Here is a 25,347-nt window from a genome sequence, read left to right as displayed (position 1 = left end):
CCTCAATTAGTTTGTTTCCTGCCCAACCAGGAATTCACCTTGAGTCAGAGTGTATATTTTTCTCTTGTCACCATTGACCCCAAGATCTCTAAGCAACTCCCGTAAACATCTGTCACCCCGTTTGCACTTACCCTGTAAGAAGGAAACCCCACAGGGGGAGGCTATGCTCTAGAACAACCATCTACATTCAGCAGATGCCTGGGTGACCTCTTGATGAGATGGTGGAGACCAGGGGATCCTGTGCATCACCAGCCTGTGTTTCCCTTCCAACAGGAAGCCTCGGCCCTACACAGCCCCATGATGATGCAGGGTTTATCAAACTCCCTTGTCAGACAGGCATCAGCCCTGAAGGGGCACCTGGCACAGTAGATGGCCCTTAGCTACTTAGGGGAGATTTTTGACAGTTATGATGAATGTTGAATCTCATCACATGTATTTGGTTTGACTTAATGAAGTAGTGTGCCATGTGAAGAGATTTCTTCATTTTACGCCATTCCCGGCACAAATTCTGTCGGACTATTTTTTTACTGTAACATAAATTTGATTTACTCGTCTTGTAGTCAGAATTTAGCCAGTTTGTGGACAGCAGCCTTCAGGATGCCCCGATGATCACACTCTGTATTCACACCCTTGTGTCATTCTTCCCACACCATGCGGACTGAATCTGGGGCTCATGCTCTTAAGGAACAAATAGGCAGAAGCGATGGCATTGTCTCTGTTGGTTGCATATAAAAAGACTCTGGCTTCCCTCTTGGGTGTCCTCCTGACTTTCTCCCTCCCTCTCTGCAGGAAGCCCACAGCCATGTTTGAGCTGCCCTTGGGAGAGGCCAATGGCTGCTGTCTCTTTTGTCTGCCAGAGAGGACCTGAGGCTGACAGCCACGTGAGTGAGTACGAAGCAGACCGAACCCCTGTCAAGCCGTCAGATGACCCCAGCCCCAACCAGCAAGGTGAGTGCAGCCCTGCAGAGGACACAGCTTAGCCGAGCCAGACTCCTCACCCACAGAGACAGTGGGATAAAAAATATGTGTTGTTTTAAGCCACCAAGTTTTGGGATAATTTTTTAGGCAGCAATAGATAATTAATACGATAATCTTAACTAAAATTATCTTTAGGTTTTGGAGTTGGGAAACTATCTTATGATATTTAATGAATTGGGGTAAGTTTTTAAAATCTTTTTCTATGATGAAATTATTTATTCCTTTTAACTTTCAAATGAGCACTTGTGAAATAATTTAGGAATCAAAACTTTTGTTTTTAGAAGAACTCTTTATTAATTCCTTCAATCTTTTCCACTGTTCTTAATATACTCAGTTATTTCCTTTCTTGAGTCAGTTTGGGTCATTATTTATTTCCAGAAAATCATTTGTTTTATTAAGATTTTTCAAATTTATTCATGGATATGTATATGATATTCTCTTATTAATCTGGCCTCTTATTAATCTGGTTATAACCCCTTTTGCATTTCTAACTTTGTTGATTTCATGTTCTTTTTCACTACATTTTTTCTAGGCTATCCGTGTATTATTTGTATATGGTTGGGAGACTCTGAAAGTAGCAGCTCTTGAATTTATGTATCAATTTAGTATTTACTAATATCTTCTAGTAGTTGCTATTCTGTTTTCTTCTATTCATAAGGGTGATTTGCTTATTGTTGATGGTGTTTTGTAAACTTTGCTTAGATTATTCTTGTTTACTATTATTGTTTATAATGTAATAATTGAAGGTTATTAGTACTGTTCTGCAGGTTCTCATTGTGAGGTTTTCTAAAGTGATTTACTTTCCTCGTTGACACATTTTTTTCCACTGGAGTGTTTTATAAATTCCCATATCTTCAGATATGGGGATATATGTATATGTATAGTTGATTCACTTTGTTATAAAGCAGAAACTAACATACCATTGTAAAGCAATTATACTCCAATAAAGATGTTAAAAAAAATTCCCATATCTTCAGTGTGTGTGTGTGTGTGTGTGTGTATGCATGTGCACACATATGTGTAGTTAATTTCTAGCTTTATTACTTTGTACCCTGTGACAGAAAGGATGGCCATGTGTCCCAGTTTTCCCAGGACACTCTCAGCTTACACTGTGTGGGGAAATAAAACTTCCCCGGTTTTCTCAGTGCTCCTGTAAAAGACCTGCTTCCTGATATTCCTCACATGCCATGAGAATTCCATCTGGAGGATGGAATAGTAGTTACTATTTCTACTAATAGTAGTTACTAATTAATACTAACTACTAATAGTAGTTACTAATTCTCATTCTTTTGTCTAGTTAATTTCTTAGATCCATAAGAATAATAAAACTTCTCTTGTCTCCCCAAGAAGGCCAAACAATACAGACCAACCTCCCCAAGGTGGCAAAAAGGGAAGCAACTCTCTCCCTAGTTATAGACATTTCAAGGAAGAGTGAGCCTCAGAACTTGGAAAACTCTCTAAGTCTAAAAAGCCAAGACACACACACACACACACACACAACACAGGACTGTCTGGCCCCTGGAGACTTTATTTATATATCAAAAGGTTGAATTAAGGACTCAGGCCCATTATATTTCCAAAGAGACCCTTTCAGAAGGAGCAAGAACAGCTGCCTCCTTCCCTTTATGTGCAGAGAAGAATCCTTTTCCCTCAAACCTTCACTTCATCCTGCCACCCGTGTCAGAAACATTCCCCCCGAGCTTGCCTCCTGTCTCTCCAGGGTTAAAGACCTGGACCAAAGGGGTGCCAGCACACTTGATCATCTTGTATGGTCTGTGAGGTTTCATTAAGAACTTGGTCTCTGATGCTGTTTGTTTCCCATAACTGCCATAACAAGGTTGAACAAACTGGGTGATTTAAATAACAGAAATGTATTCTTTCACAGTTCTGAAGGCCAGAAGTCTGAAATCGAGGTGTTATTGAAGCCAAGCTGCCTCCAAGGGCTCTAGGGGGAAATCCTCCCTCCGCTTCCAGCTTTTGGTGGTGGCTGGAAATTCATGGTGATCCTTGGTTTATGGCAGAATAATTCCATTTTCTATCTCCATCTTCACAGGGCAGTCTTTCTGCTGTGTGTGTCTGAGTCCAAATTTCCCTCTTCTTACAAGGACGCCAGTCATTGGATTAGGGTTCACCCTACTCCAGTATGAACTTGTCTTAACATGATTACATCTGCAAACAAACATTCTATTTCCAAATATGGTCATATTCACACATCCCACGTGGACATGAATTTGGGGGGGAAACTATTCATCCCAGTACATACACATTCAGGAGAAAATTAACAAAGATGAATATTAAAAACCCAACATACTTTTCACCTCAGCATAATTCTTAATAGCTCCCCCTTTCACTCTCAAAAGTGTTCCAGGGACTTCCCTGGTGGTCCAGTAGTAAAGAATCCGTCTTTCAATTCAGGGGACGCAAGTTCAACCCCTGGTCAGAAAACTAAGATCCCACATGCCACGGGGCAACTAAGCCCACGTGCCACAACTACTGAGCCTGCATGCCTCAATTAGAGAAACCACGCACTCTGGAGCCCGTGCGCCACAACTAGAGAGAGAAAACTTGCACGCCACAACTAGAGAGAAGCCCTCACGCCGCAACAAAGAGCCTGCACACTGCAAGGAAAGATCCTGCATGCCGCAACTAAGACCTGACGCAGCAAAAAAAAAAGTGTTCCAGTTTGGTTGATAAATGTTAAGGTTCCCAATGGCAGACTTTCATATTGTTCAATAATAATAAGTTCTCTATTTCTGCTCTCTTGACATTAGGTGTGGCCGTGAGAATAGTTCTGGTCAATAAAATGTGAGAAGTGACATTTGTGAAGCCTTTAACTGTTAGTGCTCAACTCTGCAGCCCTCACAATATTATCAAATCAAATCCAGCCTGTACTAAAATAAAATATCACCAACAAGTAGAGTGTATCTTAAGAATGCAAGGCTATTTTAACATTAGGAAATCCATTAAGGTAATAAACCAAAGGACTAAAGGTGGGGGAAGGGTGACCCTCTTAGTGATAATAAAATAAAATTCAACACATATCTGAGATTTGGGGGGAAAAAGAATCAATAAACTTGGATTAGATAAAACCTTATTTATTGATAAAAATGTATCTGGCAAATTACACCCTTAAGTTGAAATATCAGAATTCCTATTAAATTCTGGAAGACAGGAACACTTACTGTCATTACTTCCATTCCACAAGATATTTCAGGTCCTGGCCAGTGGAAGAAGAAAATCAGAGGATCTGAGTTAGGAAGAAAGAGGGAAAGAATCACCTATTTACTGATGTGTGATCATTTAACTAGAAAGCCCAAGAGAATCCATTGAAAAAGTGTTAGAAATAGCAACAGAACTCAGCAAGATGATCAAAATAATATATATGTATAAAAGTTAATATCTGTATATACATTTTTAAATGTACTGAATTTAAAAAGTGATCCATTAACAATAATGACAAAAATTATACAATCCTAGGAGCCTAACAAGAAATGTGCAAGATCCTTATGAAAAAATGTACATTTTACTGAAAATACAAAAGGCCTATATAAATGAATAAATAATGCCACATAGTAAGACTCAAAGTTGTAGAAATAGAATCCCCCAAATTTAGACTCAGTTTTGTTTAAAATTATTGAAACCATTAAGTCGTAAGTAAGAGGGGTATTTAGTGAGAAACCTTGAGAGAAAGATTGTTGTCATTCTTGTGCATCTAGCTAAAGGGCAATATTTAGCGAGTAACTGAGATAAGGAAGATTAAGGAATGCTTTTATTTGGTGATCGCAAAAGACTGACAAATAATTATGGACCAATGAGACAAGATTCTTCATTTTAAACTTATACATAACTACGTTTCTTCTTAAATGTTTAGAAAGTAAGAGTAGGATGCCCCTGTCATAGTCAGTTTATAACTATGAAGGTTGCTAATCAAAAAACTCAAGGATGATCTATAAACTGCATTTGTTGGAATGTTAGAATGTTTGTTACAGAAAATTGTATTTATTCATTGAAATTTAGAAAGAATGTTTGCCATAAAATTTCGAATTTGTTCACCTACATTATCATAACTACCCACCAACTCTGACCTCTCTGATCTTATAAACATTAACTCTGTCAATATACAAACATTATGTACTATCTTAATAATTAGGAAGAGTACATCTAGATATTTCTCCCTCCTGATTTTTAAAACTACAATAAAAAATCCTGTTCTTGAACAACTTCAAATCTGTGTAACTTAATCTATAAATTTAATACAACCTCACAGAATATTTTATGAAACTCAACAAGATAATTCTAAACTTCATTAGGAAAAGAAAACACATGGAAGAAGCCAAGAAATTTTTCAAAAGAAGAAATGAAAGAGAAAACGTTCCTGCCAGATATAAAAGCATGAATACCATACGTATATTACATGATAATTACACACATTCTAGCAATTCAAATACTGGCAAGGAGTTGGACACATGAAACAATGGGATGAAATAGAGATTCCTGGAGCAGTTACAATGGAAAGTTAGATCCTTTTCTCATGTTGTACAAAAATAAATTCATAATTAAGGCATAAACATACAGAAAATACTTTAGAAGTATAGAGGGACTTCCCTGGTGGCACAGTGGTTAAGACTCCATGCTCCCAATGCAGAGAGCCTGGGTTTGATCCCTGGTCAGGGAAGTAGATCCCACATGCATGTTGCAACTAAGAGTTAGAATGACACAACTAAGGATCCTGTGTGCCGCAACTAAGGCACTCGTGTGCCTCAACTAAGGAGCCCGCCTGCTACAGCTAAGACCGGGTGCAACCAAATAAATAAATAATAAAAATATTAAAAAATAAAAGTATAGAAGCATAATTTACAAAACCATGTAGAAAAGACCTTCTTAAGAAAGACACACAGCATGGAAATGATAAGCGTGTGATAACTTGACTACATAAAAATTTTAAACTTCTATACAAAAAAAGATTATAAACAAAGTAAAAAGATGAGAGAACCCAGCTTCCCTGGTGGTACAGTGGTTAAGAATCCGCCTGCCAATGCAGGGCACACAGGTTCGAGCCCTCACCCGGGAAGATCCCACATGCCATGGAGCAACTAAGTCCGTGCACCACAACTACTGAGCTTGCTCTCTAGAGTCCACGAGCCACAACTACTGAAGCCCATGTGCCTAGAGTCCGTGCTCTGCAACAAGAGAAGCCACCACAATGAGAAGACCGTGCACAGCAATGAAGAGTAGCCCCTGCCTGTGGCAATTAGAGAAAGCCTGCGCACAGCAACAAAGACCCAACACAGCCAAAAAAAAAAATTAAATTAAATTAATTAATTAAAAAAAAGATGAGAGAACAAATATATGCACTATGTCTATAAAGGGTTTATATTTAGAGTATACATTTATTTTAACTTTTATAAATCAATTTTTAAAAATAGACAAACAACCCAATAGGTAGTTAGACAAAGGATATAGACAGTCATACAAATGGCCTATAGACATATAGAAATATTTTCACCTTTATAATGATTGTGGAAATTAGTTTAAAAATCTATTATGTATTATGTTATCTTTCTCAGAATGACATTCTCTCTTTGGTAATACACTATAGAAAAGAGAATAAATTGGTACAGCCTTTTTTGAAGGGCATTTTGGCAAGAATGTATTGCTATTTTTAACATGCATACTTGGAGTAGAATGAGTGTCACTTGTCAGCATTCACCCCCACTTTGCTGTAAGAAGAGTTTTCATGTCTGTCCACTGCCATGAGACTCCCAGGGCCCACCCCTAGGCCAAGAGTACATCCTGTATTGTAAGACCTAAATTTTTAAGAGCTGCCTTGACATCTTTGAGCCTCACAGGGCTCCAAAGTTCTAAGTGAGTTCCCCTGCTCTCAACAGGTGTGACCCCCAACCAGCAGGAAATATTCCCCTTCCACCCAGTCCTCAACTTAATGGGTTTCACCTCCCTGTCAGCCTGTGGAAGTATTTAAACAAGCCAATCACATCCTCCTGTGGGAATGAGGGGGAACCCCTTGTTATGCCAAAGCCTGCCTCCCACAGCCCTGCTGTTTCACTCTACTCCCAAGTGCACCCCTGTGTGACCCTGCACAGTGTGTGGAGTCCTCCTTCCTGAGGCTGGAAGAACTTGTGACTAATAAACTGCTGTCCCTCTCATCTGTCCAGCAACAGCACTGTGTGTTTGGCCACTTCGTACTACTCAGTGTAGGGATCCCACCTTCAGCAACAGGGACCTGGGATGAGAAGAATATAGACCTGAGCCTCATCCAGGAGCAGAGGAGCTGGTGCTGTGCAGCCCTTATGTGAGAAAAAATGTGCATCACTGGCAGTGTGGGCTTGTTTGTTACTGTAGCAAACCTGAATGCTACAAATATCCTCTTACCCAGCAGTTCCTCCTACATGTGTGTGTGCTGGAAAATACTTATAGTCCGGAGGGACACAGAGAAGCACATAGCAGAATTTCCAGTGCAGCATTGTGTGTACTCCTGAAAAATTGGAAGCAATTTAACTTCCCATCAATAAGGAACATTCAAAACAATGTCAATCTACACTATGTAAAACCACACAGCAATGAAAAAGAATGGGTTAGAACTGCTGCCTTAACAAGCTTTACTCCTGAATAGCAACACGCATTGTGATTCCACTTATAAAATAAGTAAATAAAAGACTATTTACAATTGGAAATGTTTATAGGTCCATATAGAGCTATGCATATGCATAGAACAGAGGTTTGGAAGTTTTTTCACTGAAAAATGAAAAACTTACTTTTTTTTTAACATTACTAATAGCCTTTTTTTCAGTTTTTTTTAATATGGACCATTTTTAAAGTCTTTATTGAATTTGTTACAATATTGCTTCTGTTTATGTTTTGGATTTTTGGCCATGAGGCATGTGGGATCTCAGCTCCCTGAGCAGGGATCAAACCCGCACCCCCGGCATTGGGAGGTGAAGTCTTAACCACTGGACCACCAGGGAAACCCCTGAAAGGCTGGCTTCTGACAAGGGAAAGTGGTGGTCAAAAGAAACCTTTAACTAACATCTGAGTAATTAAAATAAATGAGATGAGAAGCACTTCTGGACTGTCTGTGTGGATAGACATGGACCCTCTCCCCAGCAAATGAGTCAAAACTAGTAAAAATTATATTTTTTAAAAAAACCCAATTATTTAAACTCTCAATAAGTTGTCCTATGAGCAAATGGAGAAATATTTACTCAAGAAAGCTACTGTCTCAGTAATAACAGAAAGTCTATGCCTTTTGAGCATTGACACACTTCTATCCTTACCTCAGGGTGACTGAAGCTGTACTCTGCCCAGATGTGGCCAAGAAGATGGGACTCCCTCTTCCCTACCTCCCAGTCAAGAGCTACAATACCTTCTTGGAAGGGGAGACCACCAGCACTTGCATCCCTCAGCTCTGTGTTGCAGAAACTCTATTCCAGGCAAGCATGGCCAAGAATCTGAGTCTTCCTTCCTCTACTCAGTTCCTACTCTAGGGCAGAAGCTTCACTGCAAGTAGGGCAGGCTGAGAATTCTAGACCCCCATCACCTCCACCCAGTACCCTGATAAAGCAGAGGTTCTATAGTAGGAGGAAAAAACCAAGAAATGCAGGCGCTACTGCTCCAACCCTATGCCTGATCCAGAGCAGGGTGTTGGTCTGAGAGAAGCGGGCTACTGTTCCAGCTACAAGTCCCAGAACAAAGACACAGAGGGTCTTTCTGGAGCAAAGCCATGCCAGGGGAATGAAGGACTCTGTATCTGTCTCTAATGGGACAGATTTTATTTAGAAAAGTACTTGGGGAAGTTCAAGCATAAGAGTACTCCAAGGATATTTTGGTGGTGAACAATCTTGGAGACTTCTATGATAGCAATGAGTGAAATAATACACAAACTGAAGTTTAACAAAGAGAACCAAGCAAAGAGACAGCTAAGAACTGTCCAGGTTCTGAACAAGCTTTAAAGATTGGCCCCAAAGTCTATGCGCATTAAGAAGTTCAGCTTTAATTGGATCAGACTGCAGAGCAATTTATGCCCCAGGGTGTCATTCAAAACAATACAGCAGTCAGCTAATTAACAAAGGCAAATAGCTGGTATCTATTGATACCAATAGAGGCAGACAAGCCAGAAGCTTAAAAGTGATATCACAGGAAGAGACAGAGAAAGACTAGCTATAAAACCACTGGCACCTGGGGGCGGGAGGTTGACTGTGAGCATGTATCTTTTCGATGTCTCCAAATAAAGTTAAGTGTATAAAATTACAAAGGAAAGCAATTATACTGAAATATAATTATCTGAATATTTTACATTGTGAGAGAACAATGTGAGTCTTGTCCTTAAGGGATTTATAGTCTACTTGGCTATGTATTAACCTTATCTGGCTTAACGTGCCACGGAGCGACTAAGCCCATGCGCAACAACTATTGAAGCCTGCACACCTAGAGCCCGTGCTCTGCGGCAAGAGAAGCCACTGCAATGAGAAGCTCGTGCATCGCAATGAAGAGTAACCCCCACTCGCTGCAGTTAGAGAAAGCCCGCACGTAGCAACAAAGACCCAACGCAGCCGAAAATAAATAAATAAATAAATAAATATTTTTAAAAAGCCGTTATCTGAACTTCATGTAGCAGCAACACCAGCTACATCAGGAAGCATGTTCCAAGCTCTGCTCTAGTGCTGGTCAGCTGCAGAGCCCTGAATAATTTACTTAAACTGTTAGAGTCTGGTTTTCTCATTTGTCATAAAGGATCATAGCACGTTCAGAGCAACTGTGAGGAAATAGAGCACAGAGAACTTTTTATAAACTGTAAAGCAAGATACAAATGCTAATTATTTTAAACACTGTCAAAGAAAAAAAAGTGTCCCACACTGAGAACAGACAAACCGTGTTCTAGGTCTTCCTCACTGGCCTGAGATATTCACAAGTGGCACCTATTTAAGAGCAGACTGTGTGGTGAGGTCCTGGCCTCTGTCTAACATCCCTGAGGCTTCTGTGTGAATCCATCCTATGGCCTTAGGCCCCCTATCAGTCCCTTGCTTCTGAGATTCGGTGATTTCTGATCAATAGTTGCCTTGCTTGGTTCCTCCCATCATCCAGTTGATAGGGATAGAATAAGATAGTTACACAGCTAGAAATCCCACTAGGGGAAGCTAGATAGAGAGAGACTTTAGGAGATCACCATAAGCTAGACACCAACCAGAAAATGCCCAGAACATCTGGCAGCTAAGCAATAATCAGAACATTTTGAAACTAAACAGACTTAGGCCACTACCATAGAAAAATGGATACAAGACCTGAATTTGGCCTTGGGAGGTCAATAAGATAATGGAACCTGGAAAAACTGCATTCCTGCATGTAGCCAAGGCAGAAACATAGGTGAAAGGGGAAAGAAACTAGGTGAAAGGGGACATTATAGCAAAACCTGAGATGAATTACCGTATTTTAGTATATGTTACCACCCTTTTGTTAATATACATATGATTTTAAAAGCTCCATGACAGTCCCAGTTAGACTGTATAGGGTCAAAGGAGGAAATGATGATGTAAGCCTTTATGTCTACCCAAGAATGAGGAAGAAGGTAGTCTTCTTCCCGCTCTAATTCTTCTCTGATTATAAAAACATAGCCGCCTTTGTTCTCAGGGCTGCACTCCCTTGCCTGCCAGCTTGTATCTCTCACAAGCGTCCTATGCTAATAAACTCACTCTTTGCCTGTCACTTTGCCTTTCACTGAATTCTTTCTTCAGTAAGTCCTGAGGCCAGGTGTGCAGCTTCAATCAAATGACTGTGGATTCGAGTCCCCTCCTGAGTCAGAGACTGTGGGTTCGAGTCCCATCTGAGGAGTACAGTTTCAGTGTGGGGCTTCCTCTGTAAAGAGTGATGGGAACACCTGTTCATGACTTCATGAAACAAAACTGAAATCATTACCTAGTTAGCTGCTCACAGATTAAAATCTGCAAACTTGATTTCCCGAGTACAAACCCCCAAGATTTGCAAACACACTCTGCTGCAGGTCACCTCTTCATCACCTTGCTGGTTCCCTGATGATAATCTGGTTGATAAACAATGACATATGATCAATTTGTCTAAGATGTTTTGTCTTTATCACCACTGTTATTAATATTAAAAGTAGTGAGCGTCGATACGCCCCCAAACTGCCTTTCATGGTCTCTAGCAGATATAATTCCTTTCTCATCCTCTAGGTTTCTGAATGTTTGAATTCAGTGTGAATTCACTCGCCATGAAACTGCAACTAAACCATCAAACACAATGGACAGGCTAAGCTCAGTATACACTGGGGGTTCTGAGTGCTGCCCCCAGACAAGCCCCTGCAGCCTTGTGAACCAGTTAGAGATGCAAAATTCTCAGACCCACCCCCAGTCCTGTGAAATCACAGCCCTGTCTCCCCAAGCCTGCTGGTAGCTCTGATGCTCACTAGAGTTAGAGAAGCCCCAGGTTAGAATAGCAGGAATGGTTTCTTTCTTTGCCCATCTGTAGCTGTGATAAACAAGTGTTTGGGGTTCTCTCTCTACACTCAGTTTATTTGAAAAGCAGATTTCCAACCAGGGTTCATCCCACCATTAGGTAAGAAACTACTGTTTTTAAGTACAGGAAAAAGATAGACCTGTATCAACTGGGGACAGATAGAACTGAGGAATCCACCCCTACTGGCTGGGAATGTGGTTGAAAAAATGTGCTTAGAATTGAACCAAAGATGAGAAACCAGGAGAATAACGTTGTTCTCACCTTCACAGCAAAGGAAGACCTGACAGGCCCTAAACGTCCTGCTTCACACTGTGGAGAAGAGGAAAAACTTTTTGACATTACATTTTTTTTCATTTTTAAAAATTGAGGTATAGTTGATTTACAATATTATATGTTTCAGGTGTACAGCATAGGGATTCACAATTTTTAAAGGTTATACTCCAGGGACTTCCCTGGTGGTCCAGTGGTTAAGACTTCACCTTCCAATGCAGGGGGTGAAGGTTCGATCCCTGGTCGGGGAGCTAAGATCCCAAATGCCTCGTGGCCAAAAACACCAAAACATAGACCAGAAGCAATGTTGTAACAAATTCAATAAAGACTTTAAAAATGGTCCATATCAAAAAAAGCTTTAAAAAAAAGATTATACTCCACTTATATTTATTATAAAATATTGACTATATTCCCTGTGCTGTATAATATATCCCTGTAGCTTATTCATTTTTTACACAGTGTTTGGTACCTCTTAATCTCCTACCCCTATTTTGTCCCTCCCCCTTACTTTTTATTCTTATTAAAAGCCACTATCTTTTTGATGTTAGGTTCATTTTATTCATAGCAGTTATGTCTGTTTCAAGTTATCATTTTAAAATGTATTTACTGATCTCTTTCTGTCCCCTCCCCACAATGAAGGCAACCTTTTTATCTGGAGCTTCTGGGTCTCCTCAACTCCTGGGACAGAGCCTGAGGCATCCCAGCCCTCTAAACATATTTCCTAAGTAAGTCAAATGAAGGCTTTACACCCTTTGGAAATGAATTACATTCTTGCTCACAAAAAGGACCACTAAGGAAAAAATGTGGTATATTTGTCAGCTCCAGCTACCATAACAAAATACCACAGACCAGGTGGCTTGAACTACAGATACTTTCTCACATTTCTGGAACCTGGGAGTCTGAGATCAGGGTGCCAGCATGGCTTCGTTCTGGTGAGGGCTCTCTTCCTGGTTTGCAGACAGCTGGCTGCCTTCTCACTGTCCTCACATGGCAGAGAGAGGGCTCTGGTGTCTCTTCCTCTTCTTTTAAAGGCACTAATCCTATCTTGGGGCTCCACCCTCATGAACTCATCTAAGCCTAATCACCTCCCAAAGACCCCACCTCCAAATACCATCCCACTGGGGGTGGAGGCTTCAACATGTGAATCCTGGGGGGACACAATTCCGTTAGTAGCAAGTGGGTTGTTCTGAGAATTTGAATTTCATCCAGGGTTTAGTCAGTGATGAGTAAGAGAGCCACTGTTTGTATTAGGAGATTGTAAATTATAATCGTTGTGGGGGTGGGAAGGGACTGAGGGTAGGAATCCAGGATCTCACAAAGCCACAGACAAGTCTCCCATGTGAACCAGATGCTTAGGGATGGGGCAGGGTTGAGTTCTATGGATGTGACAACATCTTCCACTCTTCCAAGAAGAGGTCAGGGCTGCATTGACAGCATGCTCCTTCCACTCCTCAGTGTATCTTCCAGCATCAGGTTCAGGAGATCTAGAGCTTTGAGGGGTTCTTTTGAATTTCCCCAAAATGATATGCAAATTTTTCTGGGGAGTGAGTCTGTAGCTTTCATCAGAATCTCAAAGGAATCTAAGACCAACAGAAGACTAGGACTCCTGGGTCTGACTGCATCCTGCTGAGGTGGAATAATTTTGTAAGGTAGGTATGCCCTCAACTTGGTTGAATTTTCTTTCTGTAGCTTCCCTGGAGGGAGTCCATAGAATGCCCAACTCAGCATGAGGTCGGGGGTCTCTCTGTAGCCAAGAAGGGTGGGGTGGAAAAGGGATTACACAGACGCACACACGAGATGCAAACTTCCTCCTCTTCCACTCACAGCTGATGAGCCACCTCACACTCAGTGGGAAAACAGAATCCACCAGAGGAAACGCCTCCTCCCTCCTTCCGATCCACAGTGGCATGGAACAGGCACAATCTGACTATGGCCAAGCACATGCAGCCGTTCCCTTTGGCATCCTAACCTGTTCTGGCCTCTCCTGTCACTTAACAGCTTTCCCTGAACCCACCCTACTTCCGGCACACATTGCTTGTGTCTTCACTCCTTCCATGAACTCCAGCCTCTTCAATTAGACTTCCAGCTCAACCACTCCACTGAGATTACTTTTCTCCTGGCCACCAATGGTCTGCCTCTTGGCAAATCCAGTGAACGCCCAGTGTGTTCATCTCATTCAACCCAGAAGGCCAGTCCCCCATTTTGAAATCTCCTCCTAACTGAACTTCCCTCTCATTCCCTCTCCTGGCTTTGCCATAGCCCTGGAAGTCCCAGCTTCACCACTTTGCTGGCTTATACTTCTCTCTTCCAGCACCCTGGGGTTGGCATGTGGAATGAAGATCTGACTCTACTTTTTGATGTCTGATGACTGCCTTTAAACCCCCTCACCTCCCTTCCCTGCTGGTGCACATCTGGACACACTGGTAAGAAATTTGGTGCTCCTTCCTTTGGCACCATCAGGAGACTCAAACTGAATGAGCCCCTGCCTGTGCGGCAACCTACAGCTTGGCCCACCCGTTAACCATGATGAAACCCGGAGCCAGTCTCCCTTCATTGTGCTCTCAAGCCTTTTGCACCTGCTTGCAAAGGCTGCCCTGCTCTCCCAGAGACCTCATTTATGTAAGTGAAGGGGATCAAATATGCCACCCCAAGTATGCTCCTTTGGCATAGAGATTATTTTAAGCTAAAGGCAATTGAGATACAACAGATGCCCTTCCCTATCTACCTGAAAGCAGGGCACCAATTTCACTTGAGAATGGTGATCCCTCCCTCATATCAGGGAGAGAAGAGCACTCTTATCACCTGAGACAAGGAGTCAACACAGACTTGCACTTACATAAACACACCTTACTAAAATTACCCTTATCTCCCGTTAGTTCTACTATGTATTTCCTCATCACTTACCCACAATTTATTGTCCCTTGAAGCCCAATTCCCCTTCCCTTTGTTAAAATAGTATATAAGTCTCTGAGTCTAACCACTTCTTTGAGTTTTCTTTTCCGTGAACTCTCATGCACATAAATATTAATAAAAATTGTGTGCATTTTCTCCTGTTAATCTGCCCTTTGTTAGCTTAATTCACAGTCCCTCTTTACAGAATATAAGAGCGTAGAGGAGAAGTTTTTCGTCCCTGATGTTAAGCAATAAACCTCTTCATATCATTTTGCTGTGTATGTGGCTTTATCAGTCTTGACATCAGAACCTAAATTAGGTGGGGCGAGGGGGGTCTCTCCAGTTATGCAGGAACAGTCACTGACTCCTCTTTTCTAGTTATACTCACACCTTTGCTAACGTTATCCAGTCCCATGGCTTTAAATAACATCTAGATGCTCCCCAAATAATATAGAGCCCAGAATCCTCCCCTGAACTCCAGACTCAAATTTCTACTCCTTAGTTACTACTTCAATATCTCCAAGTTTAAATTTAAACAGAATTCTTCAACAACAACACATTAAAAGCATCATACATCATGATCAAGTGGGATTTATCCTAGGGATGCAAGGATTCTTCAACATCCGCAAATCAATCAATGTGATATAATACATTTATGAACTGAAGAATAAAACCCATTTCAATAGATGCAGAAAAAGCTTTTGACAAAATTCAACACCCATTTATGAAAAAAACTCTCCAGAAAGTGGGTATAGAGGGAGGTTACTTCAACATAATAAGGACCATATATGACAAACACATAGGAAACATCCTTCTCACTGGTGAAAAACTGAAACCATTTCCTCTAAGATCAGGAACAAGACAAGGATGTCCACTCTCACCACTACTATTCAACTATTCAACTTCCACTATTATTTGGAAGTCCTAGCCAAGGCAATCAGAGAAGAAAAAGAAAAGGAATACAAATTGGAAAAGAAGAACTAAAACTGTAACTGTTTGCAGAAGTCAGGATACTATACATAGAAAACCCTAAATATGCCACCAGAAAACTACTAGAGCTAATCAATGAATTTGGCAAAGTTGCAGGATACAGAATTAACACACAGAAATCTCTTGCATTCCTATACACTAACAACGAAAGATCAGAAAGAGAAATTAAGGAAACAATTCCATTCACCATCACATTAAAAAGAATAAAATACTTAGGAATAAATCTACTAAAGGGGGCAAAAGACCTGTACTCAGAAAACTACAAGGTACTGATGAAAGAAATCAAAGATGACACAGATGGAGAGGTATACCATGTTCTTGAATTAGAAGAATGAATACTGTCAAAATGACTATACTATCCAAAGCAATCTACAAATTTATTGCAATCCCTATCAAATTACCAATGGCATTTTTCACAGAATGAGAACAAAAAAATCTTATAATTTGTATGGAAACACAAAAACCCTGAAGAGCTAAAGCAATCCTGAGAAAGAAAAACAGAGCTGGAGGAATCAGGCTCCCTGACTTCAGACTATGGCACAAAAACAGAACTATAGATCAGTGGAACAGGACAGAAAGTTCAGAGATAAACCCATGCACCTATGGTCACCTAATCTATGACAAAGGAATCAAGAATATACAATGGAGAAAAGACAGTCTCTTCAATAAGTGGTGCTGTGAAAACTGTACAGATACATGTAAAAGAATGAAATTAGAACAACTCCCTAACACCATACACAAAAATAAACTCAAAATGGATTAAAGCCCTAAATGTAAGGCCAGATCCTATAAAACTCTTAGAGGAAAACATAGGCAGAACACTCTCTGACATAAATTGCAGCAAGATCTTTTTTGATCCACCTCCTAAAGTAATGAAAATGAAAACAAAAATAAACAAATCGGACCTAATTAAACTTAAAAGCTTTTGCACAGCAAAGGAAACCATAAACAAAATGAAAAGACAACCCTCAGAATGGGAGAAAATATTTGCAAATGAAGCAACCAACAAGGGATTAATCTCCAAAATATACAAACAGCTCATGCAGCTCAATATCAAAAAAACAAACAACCCAATCCAAAAATGGGCAGAAGATCTAAGTAGACATTTCTCCAAAAAAGATATACAGATGGCCAAAAAACACATGAAAAGATGCTCAACATTGGTAATTATTAGAGAAATGCAAATCAAAACTACAATGAGGTATCACCTCACACCAGTCTACAAACAATAAATGTTGGAGAGGATGTGGAGAAAAGGGAACCCTCCTACACTGTCAGTGGGAATGTAAATTGGTACAGCCACTATGGAGAACAGTATGGAGTTCCCTTAAAAAACGAAAAATACAGCTACCACATGATCCAGCAATCCCACTCCTGGGCATGTATCTGGAGAAAACTATAATTCGAAAAGATATATGCACCCCAATGTTCAGTGCAGCACTATTTACAATAGCCAGGACATGGAAGGAACCTAACTGTTCATCGACGGATGAGTGGATAAAGAAGATGTGGTACATATATACAATGGAATACTACTCAGCCATAAAAAAGAATGAAATAATGCCATTTGCAGCAACATGGATGGACCTAAAAATTTTGAGTGAAGTAAGTCAGAGAAAGACAAAATCATATATTACTTATATGTGGAATTTTAAAAAATGGTACAAATGAACTTATTTACAAAACAGAAATAGAGTCACAGATGTAGAAAATAAACTTATGGTTACCAGTGTGGAAAGTGGGGAGAGGGATAAATTAGGAGATTGGGATCAACATATACACACTACTATATATAAAATAGATAACTAATAAGGACCTACTGTATAGCACAGGGAACTCTACTCAATATTCTGTAATGGCCTATATGGGAAAAGAATCTAAAAAAGAGTGGGTATATGTATATGTATAACTGATTCCCTTTGCTGTACACCTGAAACTAACACATTGTAAATCAAATATATTCCAGTAAAAATTTTTTTAAAAAACAGAATTCTTCACTTGTCCTTTCCCTCCATCCCAAATAAACAGCACATTTACCCAGTTTCAAGCCAAAGCCCTAGAATTTATCCTTAACTCCTCCTTCCATTCATGTGCCACATCCAATTTGTATATGCCCTTCAAGGTATCTCCAAGTAGCCGCTGAATCCTCCTTTCCATATAGTGCCCACTGCCCGTCCAGCCACCATCACTTCTTATCTGATGGCCACATGTGTCCTTCTCTCCACTTTTGCCCCTTGGCAGTGTTCAGACCAGGATGCTGAACAAGCGTTTGTAATACGAAGACTCATCTCTCTCCCCTGCTTACAGCTCTGCCCACTGGAATAAAATCCATCCTTGATTTCAGGAGTCTGCTTGTCTCTTCCACTTTTCTCTCTCTCTGAGCTCCAGTCAGAATGTGGACAATCTGTCACTTCATCACATTCGGCCATCCTACCTGGAGGCATTTGCCTGGGCAGCTTCCTTCTCCTCTGATCTTAGCATCCTTAAAACCCAGCTTCCATGCCCCCTCCTCCACGAGACCTTCCCGACCATCCTTAAAACTACAAGCAGGTATGAAAACTTGAATTACCCTGTTTACCTGAGTGCTAATTGTTTTATTTCTTCCTGCAAGTATCTCCTTCAACTTGACAATTTTCCTCTCTCTGCCATGGCAGAACTTCTTGAACCTGGCATCTTGCTTCTCAACACTGTATGCTTTCATGAGAGTAAATGCTATTTTTCCAATCCCAAGCACAGAGCCTTACAATAATACACACACAATAATCATTTCTGTATAATAATAGATGACCGCATGTACAAATAAATGAGTAAATCACATGTCCTGGAACAGGGCTCTGTTAACCATCAGCTCAGGATATGTGAATTAAAAAATAAAGTATTTGAATATAAATTTACAAAGAGCAGAAGAAAGTAAAGGTAAACATTTATCCATTTTCTGTATGGGAAGATATGTGTACACTTAATATAAATGGAAGAAATTACAAAGTAAAAAACTGATGTCATGGATTGCATTGAAAATGTAAAAAATATAAAATGTAAAACAATTTTTACATTTAAAATTACATACCACAAAGAGAGAAGGAGTGTGTAACAAACATGATGAGCTTAGTACTCTTTAATATTCCTGATTTGTACATAGTGATTAGAGAAAACATGACCCCTAGAGTTTAGTGAGGGCAGAGAACATAAGTAAACTATTTATTAAAGAGGATTAAAAGAAGAGAAAGTATATTCCACCTTACTAGAAATCAAAAATGCAAATTAAAACAATAAGATATCCATTTTTGTCTCTCAAATTAGCAAAAGGTTTCAATGGCAAAACTGTAATGAAACAGCTGATGGGAAAATAATTTGGTATAATTTTGTGATTTTTAAAAAATGCCTTAAAATGATTTTATGAACACTAACCCAGTAATCCCACTTCTCTGAATTTATCTGTAAAGAAATAACCAGAAAAGGCAGAAAAGATTTATGCACAAAATTTTATGTTACTTAATTAAAAATGTATCTTTGAAACAATTTAGGATATTATTATTTGAGTAAAAGTTAAGTAAAATGTAGCTCATTTATGTGAAAGACTATAATAAGGCCACTAAAATGTTTACAAAACCTGTGTAATGGCTTGAGAAAATTCCTGTGACATAATGTAAAGGAAAAAAGGAATGATATGAGAGGATACATTTATGTAGGCGTACATAGAAATGTACTAAAAAGAAACAGAAAGATGTATAAACAACCAGAAAGAAACATAGAGTTTCTTCCTTCTCTAAGTATCAAATATTTATAATTCCTGGTAACTCTACAGGTCACAAATGAGGTTTTAATATTTTAGCATCATAAATATTTGTTATTGGCCACATTCAAACCCAGTCCATTCAGTATCCTTCCGTCTGAAACCTGTTGTTTTACCCCAGGGCACACCCATCTAGTCAACCCATCTCTCACTGGTCCACATGGTGTTAGGCGTCCAAGGACACAAGGTAAATATAATGCGCATTAACTAAGTTAAAATTTGAAATCTTGAAAATAATGCAGAGCTTCATGAGGTTGATGAAAATCTCAGGGAAACACTGCTCAGATCAGGCTAAATCTGCTGCGAAAAGATTTGTCCCCCTAAAAAGGATTATGTAATGGTTAAAGAGAAGAAAATAAAGATCAATGCTCTCAATGAGAATGATTTGAGTATCAATTTGAGAAGCCCTAAGAAAAGTTTTTTTTCTTTTTTGTCAATTAAACCCTTGATGGTTAGGCTGTCAAATTCAAAAGTAAAGTGAAGAAAACATCCCAGACCAAGTTGGTGGTGTGCGCATGGGCAGGGAACCAGAGAAGTCTGGAAGGGCGGTGGGACCACACTCTAGGGATCCTGGAGCTCCAATTGCCTTAGGTCTTCAGTTCCCCAAGTCTCTGCCCAATTTTCAAATCCCATCTGGGGCTGATGTGAGAAAGGGTTGGGCCATGTACAAGGCCAGAGTGCCCCCTCTGAAATAATCCAGCCTGGGGACTAACCTAAGTATTTATTACAGGAAGAAGGTGCTGTACAGATGAAAAAGGAAATGTGCAATTTTAAGGAAGAGAAATCAGTGGGCATCTAGAAGACCTAAACTACATTTCAGCATTTCCAGATCCTGGGCTAATTAATTCCAATCTCACAGAGCCTAGCATTGGAGACTCTTAGTAAGTGTCAGCCTCCTTCCTGCCTTCATTCAAGTTCTGAAAAATTCTCGTCCACCTGCACACCTTCCAGGCTTCATGGTTATGACATATTTTCATAATTAGTTTGAAGACAGATTCACTGCTTTATTCGAGAGTCTTGTCACTTAAAATATTAACTGCCATTAGATTTTGCAGTAGGTGTATCCAGAGGTTATCACCATAGCAGTAATTTCTAAGCTAAGACTCTACAAAAGTGCCCTAGAAACTCCGATTTGCCCTTTGTTTCTCCCTGACATTTCTGTTTGTTTCTCATGTACTTATGTGATTAATAGAATATCACTTGGTAAACTAAATTCCCAAAACATGAATAGTTACAGTAATATAGCAGCTGTGACAAATTACTCAGTCCTGTCTTGCCAGAAAAATATTTTTTTTCAGACTTCACATTCATAAAATAAAACTGTGTAAACATTCTAGCTAGGAGTATAGAATTTTAGCTTTTCCTAACCAAAGTGGATCACGTCACTCTAATACAGTGTATTCAGATCATACAAATCTACACTTTCTGACTTGTGCTGTACATCAGGGGTCCCCAACCCCCAGGCCGTGGACCGGTACTGGTTCTCGGTGTGTTAGGAACTGGGTTGCACAGCAGGAGGCAAGCAGCAAGGGAGCAGAACTTCATCTACCTCTCCCCATCGCTCGCATCACCGCCTAAACCATTCCCCCCCTCCTCCCGCATCCCGGCCGTTGGCCCATAGAAAAATTGTCTTCCACAAAACTGGCTGCTGGTGCCAAGAAGCTTGTGGACTGCTGCTCTACATTATGAATATCTGCAGTGGTAAATAAAACGCCTGAAAAACAGTGACCGTCATGAACAAGGAAAAGTGTCGTTAATAAACGCTCTGAAATATTATACAACAGAGAAACTTTTTGCTGAAGATCTGTGGGTCAAGCATGATTTCTCTTTGGTTTCGAAGCATGTTTATTTTGTGGAGAGATGTAAGAATAAAACAAAATGAACCAAAAAGACATTTCAATGATGGGAAGTAGAATTGCTTGATGACGCTGTCTATGCAATTCACAAAAATATACAGGTTGTTAACGTATTTAGCTGTTCAGCCTCTGCTGGGTATGCCCTTTTTCATCAAGCGTTCCACTTTGCTCCCCAGGCAACCTCTCCATCCCACCTCAGCTGATCACCCTTTCCTGAGCAAGATTCAAGCCTCCACCTCCCTAGGAGGGACTTTCTCAGCTGACAAAGGTCCACAGTCCTCACCAGCAATTCCAAAATCCAGACATTTTCAAAGCCAAATCTTTGCCTGAGTTCAAGGCACCAAAGCCCAACCTGTGGTTTCTTATATTTTTCATTTATTTCACTTAGTATGAATAATCATATGATTCATTGCACAAAATATTAATATGTTTGATTTGGGGCTGCTGCCCAGCCCTGACAGAGGTGTTTTATATTAGAGAATGTGCTCCCTATCACTTTTCTAAAATCTGAAAGCTCTCAGTCAGTGAGATGTTTCTAACCCCTACAGGTCTCAGTGAAGGGATCTTGCACCTGTGTATGTTGGGTAAGAGGATCCTACGCCTTCGTTTACTCTTGAGTTATTCCCTGGCAGGTGCCTTCATGGTGCTGACCCCTCCCCACCCCTGGGTATGGCCCTCTGATTCTCCAACACCAGCTGGTGTCCAATTCAATTCAATTCCACCATCTATTCAGAGATGGAGTTAAATCCCACAAGTTGAAAGGCTCAAGTCCCATCTTGAGCAGTCAGATGAGCTGAGTGCCTCTGTCCTCTGCAGACTGGTCGTCATTCTAATTGGAGCTACTCACGGGATTTCAGATTGCTGGAGGCTCCAGTCCTTGGCATGGGCAGCATTCTGAGCCCCAGTGCCAATGACAAGTAAGACAAATTAGCCAGTTCACAGGAAGGAATTTTTCCTTGTGGCACCTGACCTGTATTCTAACTCCTACAGAACAGCACACAGGAGGGGCCTAACAATGAGCGTGTGTTTCATCTTGTTCTTTTCATGCTTTCAGGAATAAGGCACAGGGATCTGAGCTGAGCACCAGAAGAGCCGTTTGCTAAGCATGGGGGTGAGATCAGGAAATATTGTAATCAAAAGAAAAACAAAATGTGTAACATGAAGGACTACTCTTAATTTGAATTTTTATAAAAAATAGGTATTATTTTTGAAATCTGAAAAATAGTTATAAGATAGCAACAATCTACACAGATGTAAAAGGGGAACAATATTTATAAATATTTTATTTATATAGTTATAAAAATAAAATAGCAGTTTACTCTGAAAGCAACAGGGTCTTAAAAAACATAGAAGTTCACTTCTCTCATGTGATGATACAAGTGCAACCAACTCAGGACTGTTGAAAAATGTAGATTTTATTATTATCCAGGTATGGTGAGGACAACAGATCAGATGGTTGTCATTGAAAAGACAGTTTGTTACCCACAGTTTCCAAGAGGTGGGAGCATGCCATGCAGGGCCACTCAGGGAAGCACCAGGATCAGCCAGGAGGCAGAAGAAAAGGAGGAAATGTGGACAAAAGCCTTTTTTTGTGGTTTCTGCAGGAAGGAACAAGCAATACAGGATAAGTAGGTTTAGAATTATCTAGTTAATAATTTCAGCAGGCTCTGAGGCACAGGGGCTGTCCTTGGTTGTCTGGTATCTGGCCCTGGGCTGATCAGGCCAGGGGGACAGTGACTCAGAGTGTGAAAGCCCAGTAGAGGAGGTGGTTGAGGTGTGAGCTCTGCTGGGTTGGTTTGTGTATGAAAAGCATGCTCCTTGTGACTTCTTAGCTATTTAGGAATTGGCTAGCCCTGGGAGGAGCCGTGTCTCCAGGATCGGCAAGACCTCAGATGTCAAAACATCAGAAATACAGAAAATAAAAGGGTCTGATTAATACAATGACAGATAAGGTGCTTTCCTCAAACAGAAAATGTGAAGGATGTGATCATCCCTTCCTTCTTCCCTCCCTCCCCCTCTAAAACCTGCAGATCATGAGACTGCCATCCTCAGGGTCTTGCCCCAACTGCATGGTCAAATGTGGTTCACAACCTCACCTATGTTCCAGGTAACAGGAGGAGGAAGAGGAAATGAAGGGCACACCCTGCCCTTGGGGAGGAACTAATTGTTCATACACATAGCCTATTGTGTAGAATGAGATCACATGACCCCCATGCAGCTGCAAGGGCATCTGGAAAATGTAGTCTTCCTTCAGGGCTGGATGTGTCCACCTGGATCAGGGGTTCTATATCACTAATGGAGAATGGAATGATAGAGGACAGCTAGAACCTCTCCCACAAATTATGAGATGAGGAAAGAATGGGAGAATGAAGCTTATAAAAACAACTTGAAATAAACATAGACTATGCAAGAAGAAGAACATTTCAAAAAACAAAAATGATAACTAATATCCTCAGAAAGATAAGAAAATCCATAATAAGATGCTATTAAAAATAAATGTTTAGAGATTTTTTAATAATTGTAGAAATAAACTCAGCATGTTGCTTAGATGAAATATTTAAGGAAATCGCCTAGAAAGTAAAACAAAAAGACAGAAGTAAAAAAGGAATGAAAAGAAGAGAAGGTCACAGGGTGAGGCCTAGATCTGAATAACTAGTTTCTGAAAAAGAAGAGAAAAATCAAAGAAATAATTTAAGAAAATTTCTCCCACTGAAGGACCTGAGTTTCCAGATGGAAAGCATACCTGGCACAATGGATGGAAATAGTTCCACATCAAGGCATTGCATTCTGAAATTTCACAACCCAGGAACAAGGATTCTACAAAGATTTCAGGGAAAAAATGTCACTTACACAAGACATGAATCAGAATAGCACCAGACTTGTCAGCTGTTAGAAGACAGTAAGGCCATGCCTTCAAAACTGTATGAAAATGACATCCTGGATTTCTATATCCAGCCAAACTATCAACCAAATATAAGGACAGAATAATGATATTTTCAGACACCCAAGGTGCCATGCACACTTCCTCCAGAAGCTGCTGAAGAATATGCTCAACCAAAATGAGAATATCAACCAGGAAAAAAAGACATGGGATGCAGGAAACAAGAGATGCAACAATGGACAAGGGGACCCCCAAGATGATGGAAAGGGATGCCCAAGGACAGCAGCAGAGCACCAAACAGAAAGCAACCAGTCCACATTGGACCAGCATGATCCAGAGGAAAGAGAGTTATCATCACCAAAATCCCTGCTGCTATTTTATTATCTTGTTAACCTGAAAATTCTCTCAGGTGAACTTGGTGCAGATTCTTATTTACATTTGATTTGCTGGACCCAGAGATATGATACTTCTGACAGTCCCACCATGTCTGTCTAGGTACTTTCATTTCACCCCACAAAGTGTTTTGTTTGATATGTGCCTAAGAGTTGGACATCAGCCATGGTAAGCTTAGAAAAACAAAATTCAGAGCAGCCCACTTCCTCTGCCCATATTCTTGCCAGGTATCCAGGTCTTGACCCACATCTTAGCCCTGCAGATGCCCCAAATGTGGTAAGGCCCCTATTTCCCAAGGTTCTCTCATGACCTTACCCAAAAGTAAAGCCAGGTTACTTCCCAGGAATTCTCTATGGCTTGTCTTCTCCTGAAAACTTTTATCCACCCTGGCAATATTGACCTCCCCTTATTCAAGTTAGTCTTGTGCTTGCTATTTAGATTTCAAACCATAGCAATTGTTTTTTTCACACTATATATGCTGATGACAGAAAAATGTTGGTATAGTTGTTATTTCTGGAGGGGTTCCATTAAGGGTGAGCCAATAGGGTTTCTAGATGACTGGTAATGTTTTAATTCTTTTTTTTTTAACATCTTTATTGGAGTATAATTGCCTTACAATGATGTGTTAGTTTCTGCTTTATAACAAAGTGAATCAGCTATACATATATATATATCCTCCCTCTTGCGTCTCCCTCCCACCCTCCCTATCCCACCCCCCTAGGTGGTCACAAAGCACTGAGCTGATCTCCCTGTGCAATGTGGCTTCTTCCCACTAGCTATCTATTTTACATTGATAGTTTATATATGTC

At 40.2% G+C, this 25,347-nt stretch overlaps 1 protein-coding gene across 1 annotated transcript in view; it reads left to right on the top strand.

Moving 5' to 3' along the window:
• Nucleotides 1-830: 830 nt before the first annotated feature.
• Nucleotides 831-25,347, top strand: part of LOC125964791 (NADH dehydrogenase [ubiquinone] 1 alpha subcomplex subunit 3-like) — a 104,800-nt gene continuing 80,283 nt past the window's right edge. Inside the window, exon 1 of the mRNA XM_049711370.1 lies at nucleotides 831-948. Coding sequence (XP_049567327.1) covers nucleotides 831-948 — 118 coding nt within the window. The remainder of the gene's footprint in view (nucleotides 949-25,347) is intronic.

The sequence above is a fragment of the Orcinus orca genome, chromosome 6 (genome assembly GCF_937001465.1).
Source record: "Orcinus orca chromosome 6, mOrcOrc1.1, whole genome shotgun sequence".
In the NCBI taxonomy this organism is placed as follows: Eukaryota; Metazoa; Chordata; class Mammalia; order Artiodactyla; family Delphinidae; genus Orcinus; species Orcinus orca.
Note: the sequence above shows the minus strand (reverse complement) of the source record. Positions and strands in the feature narration are given on the sequence as shown.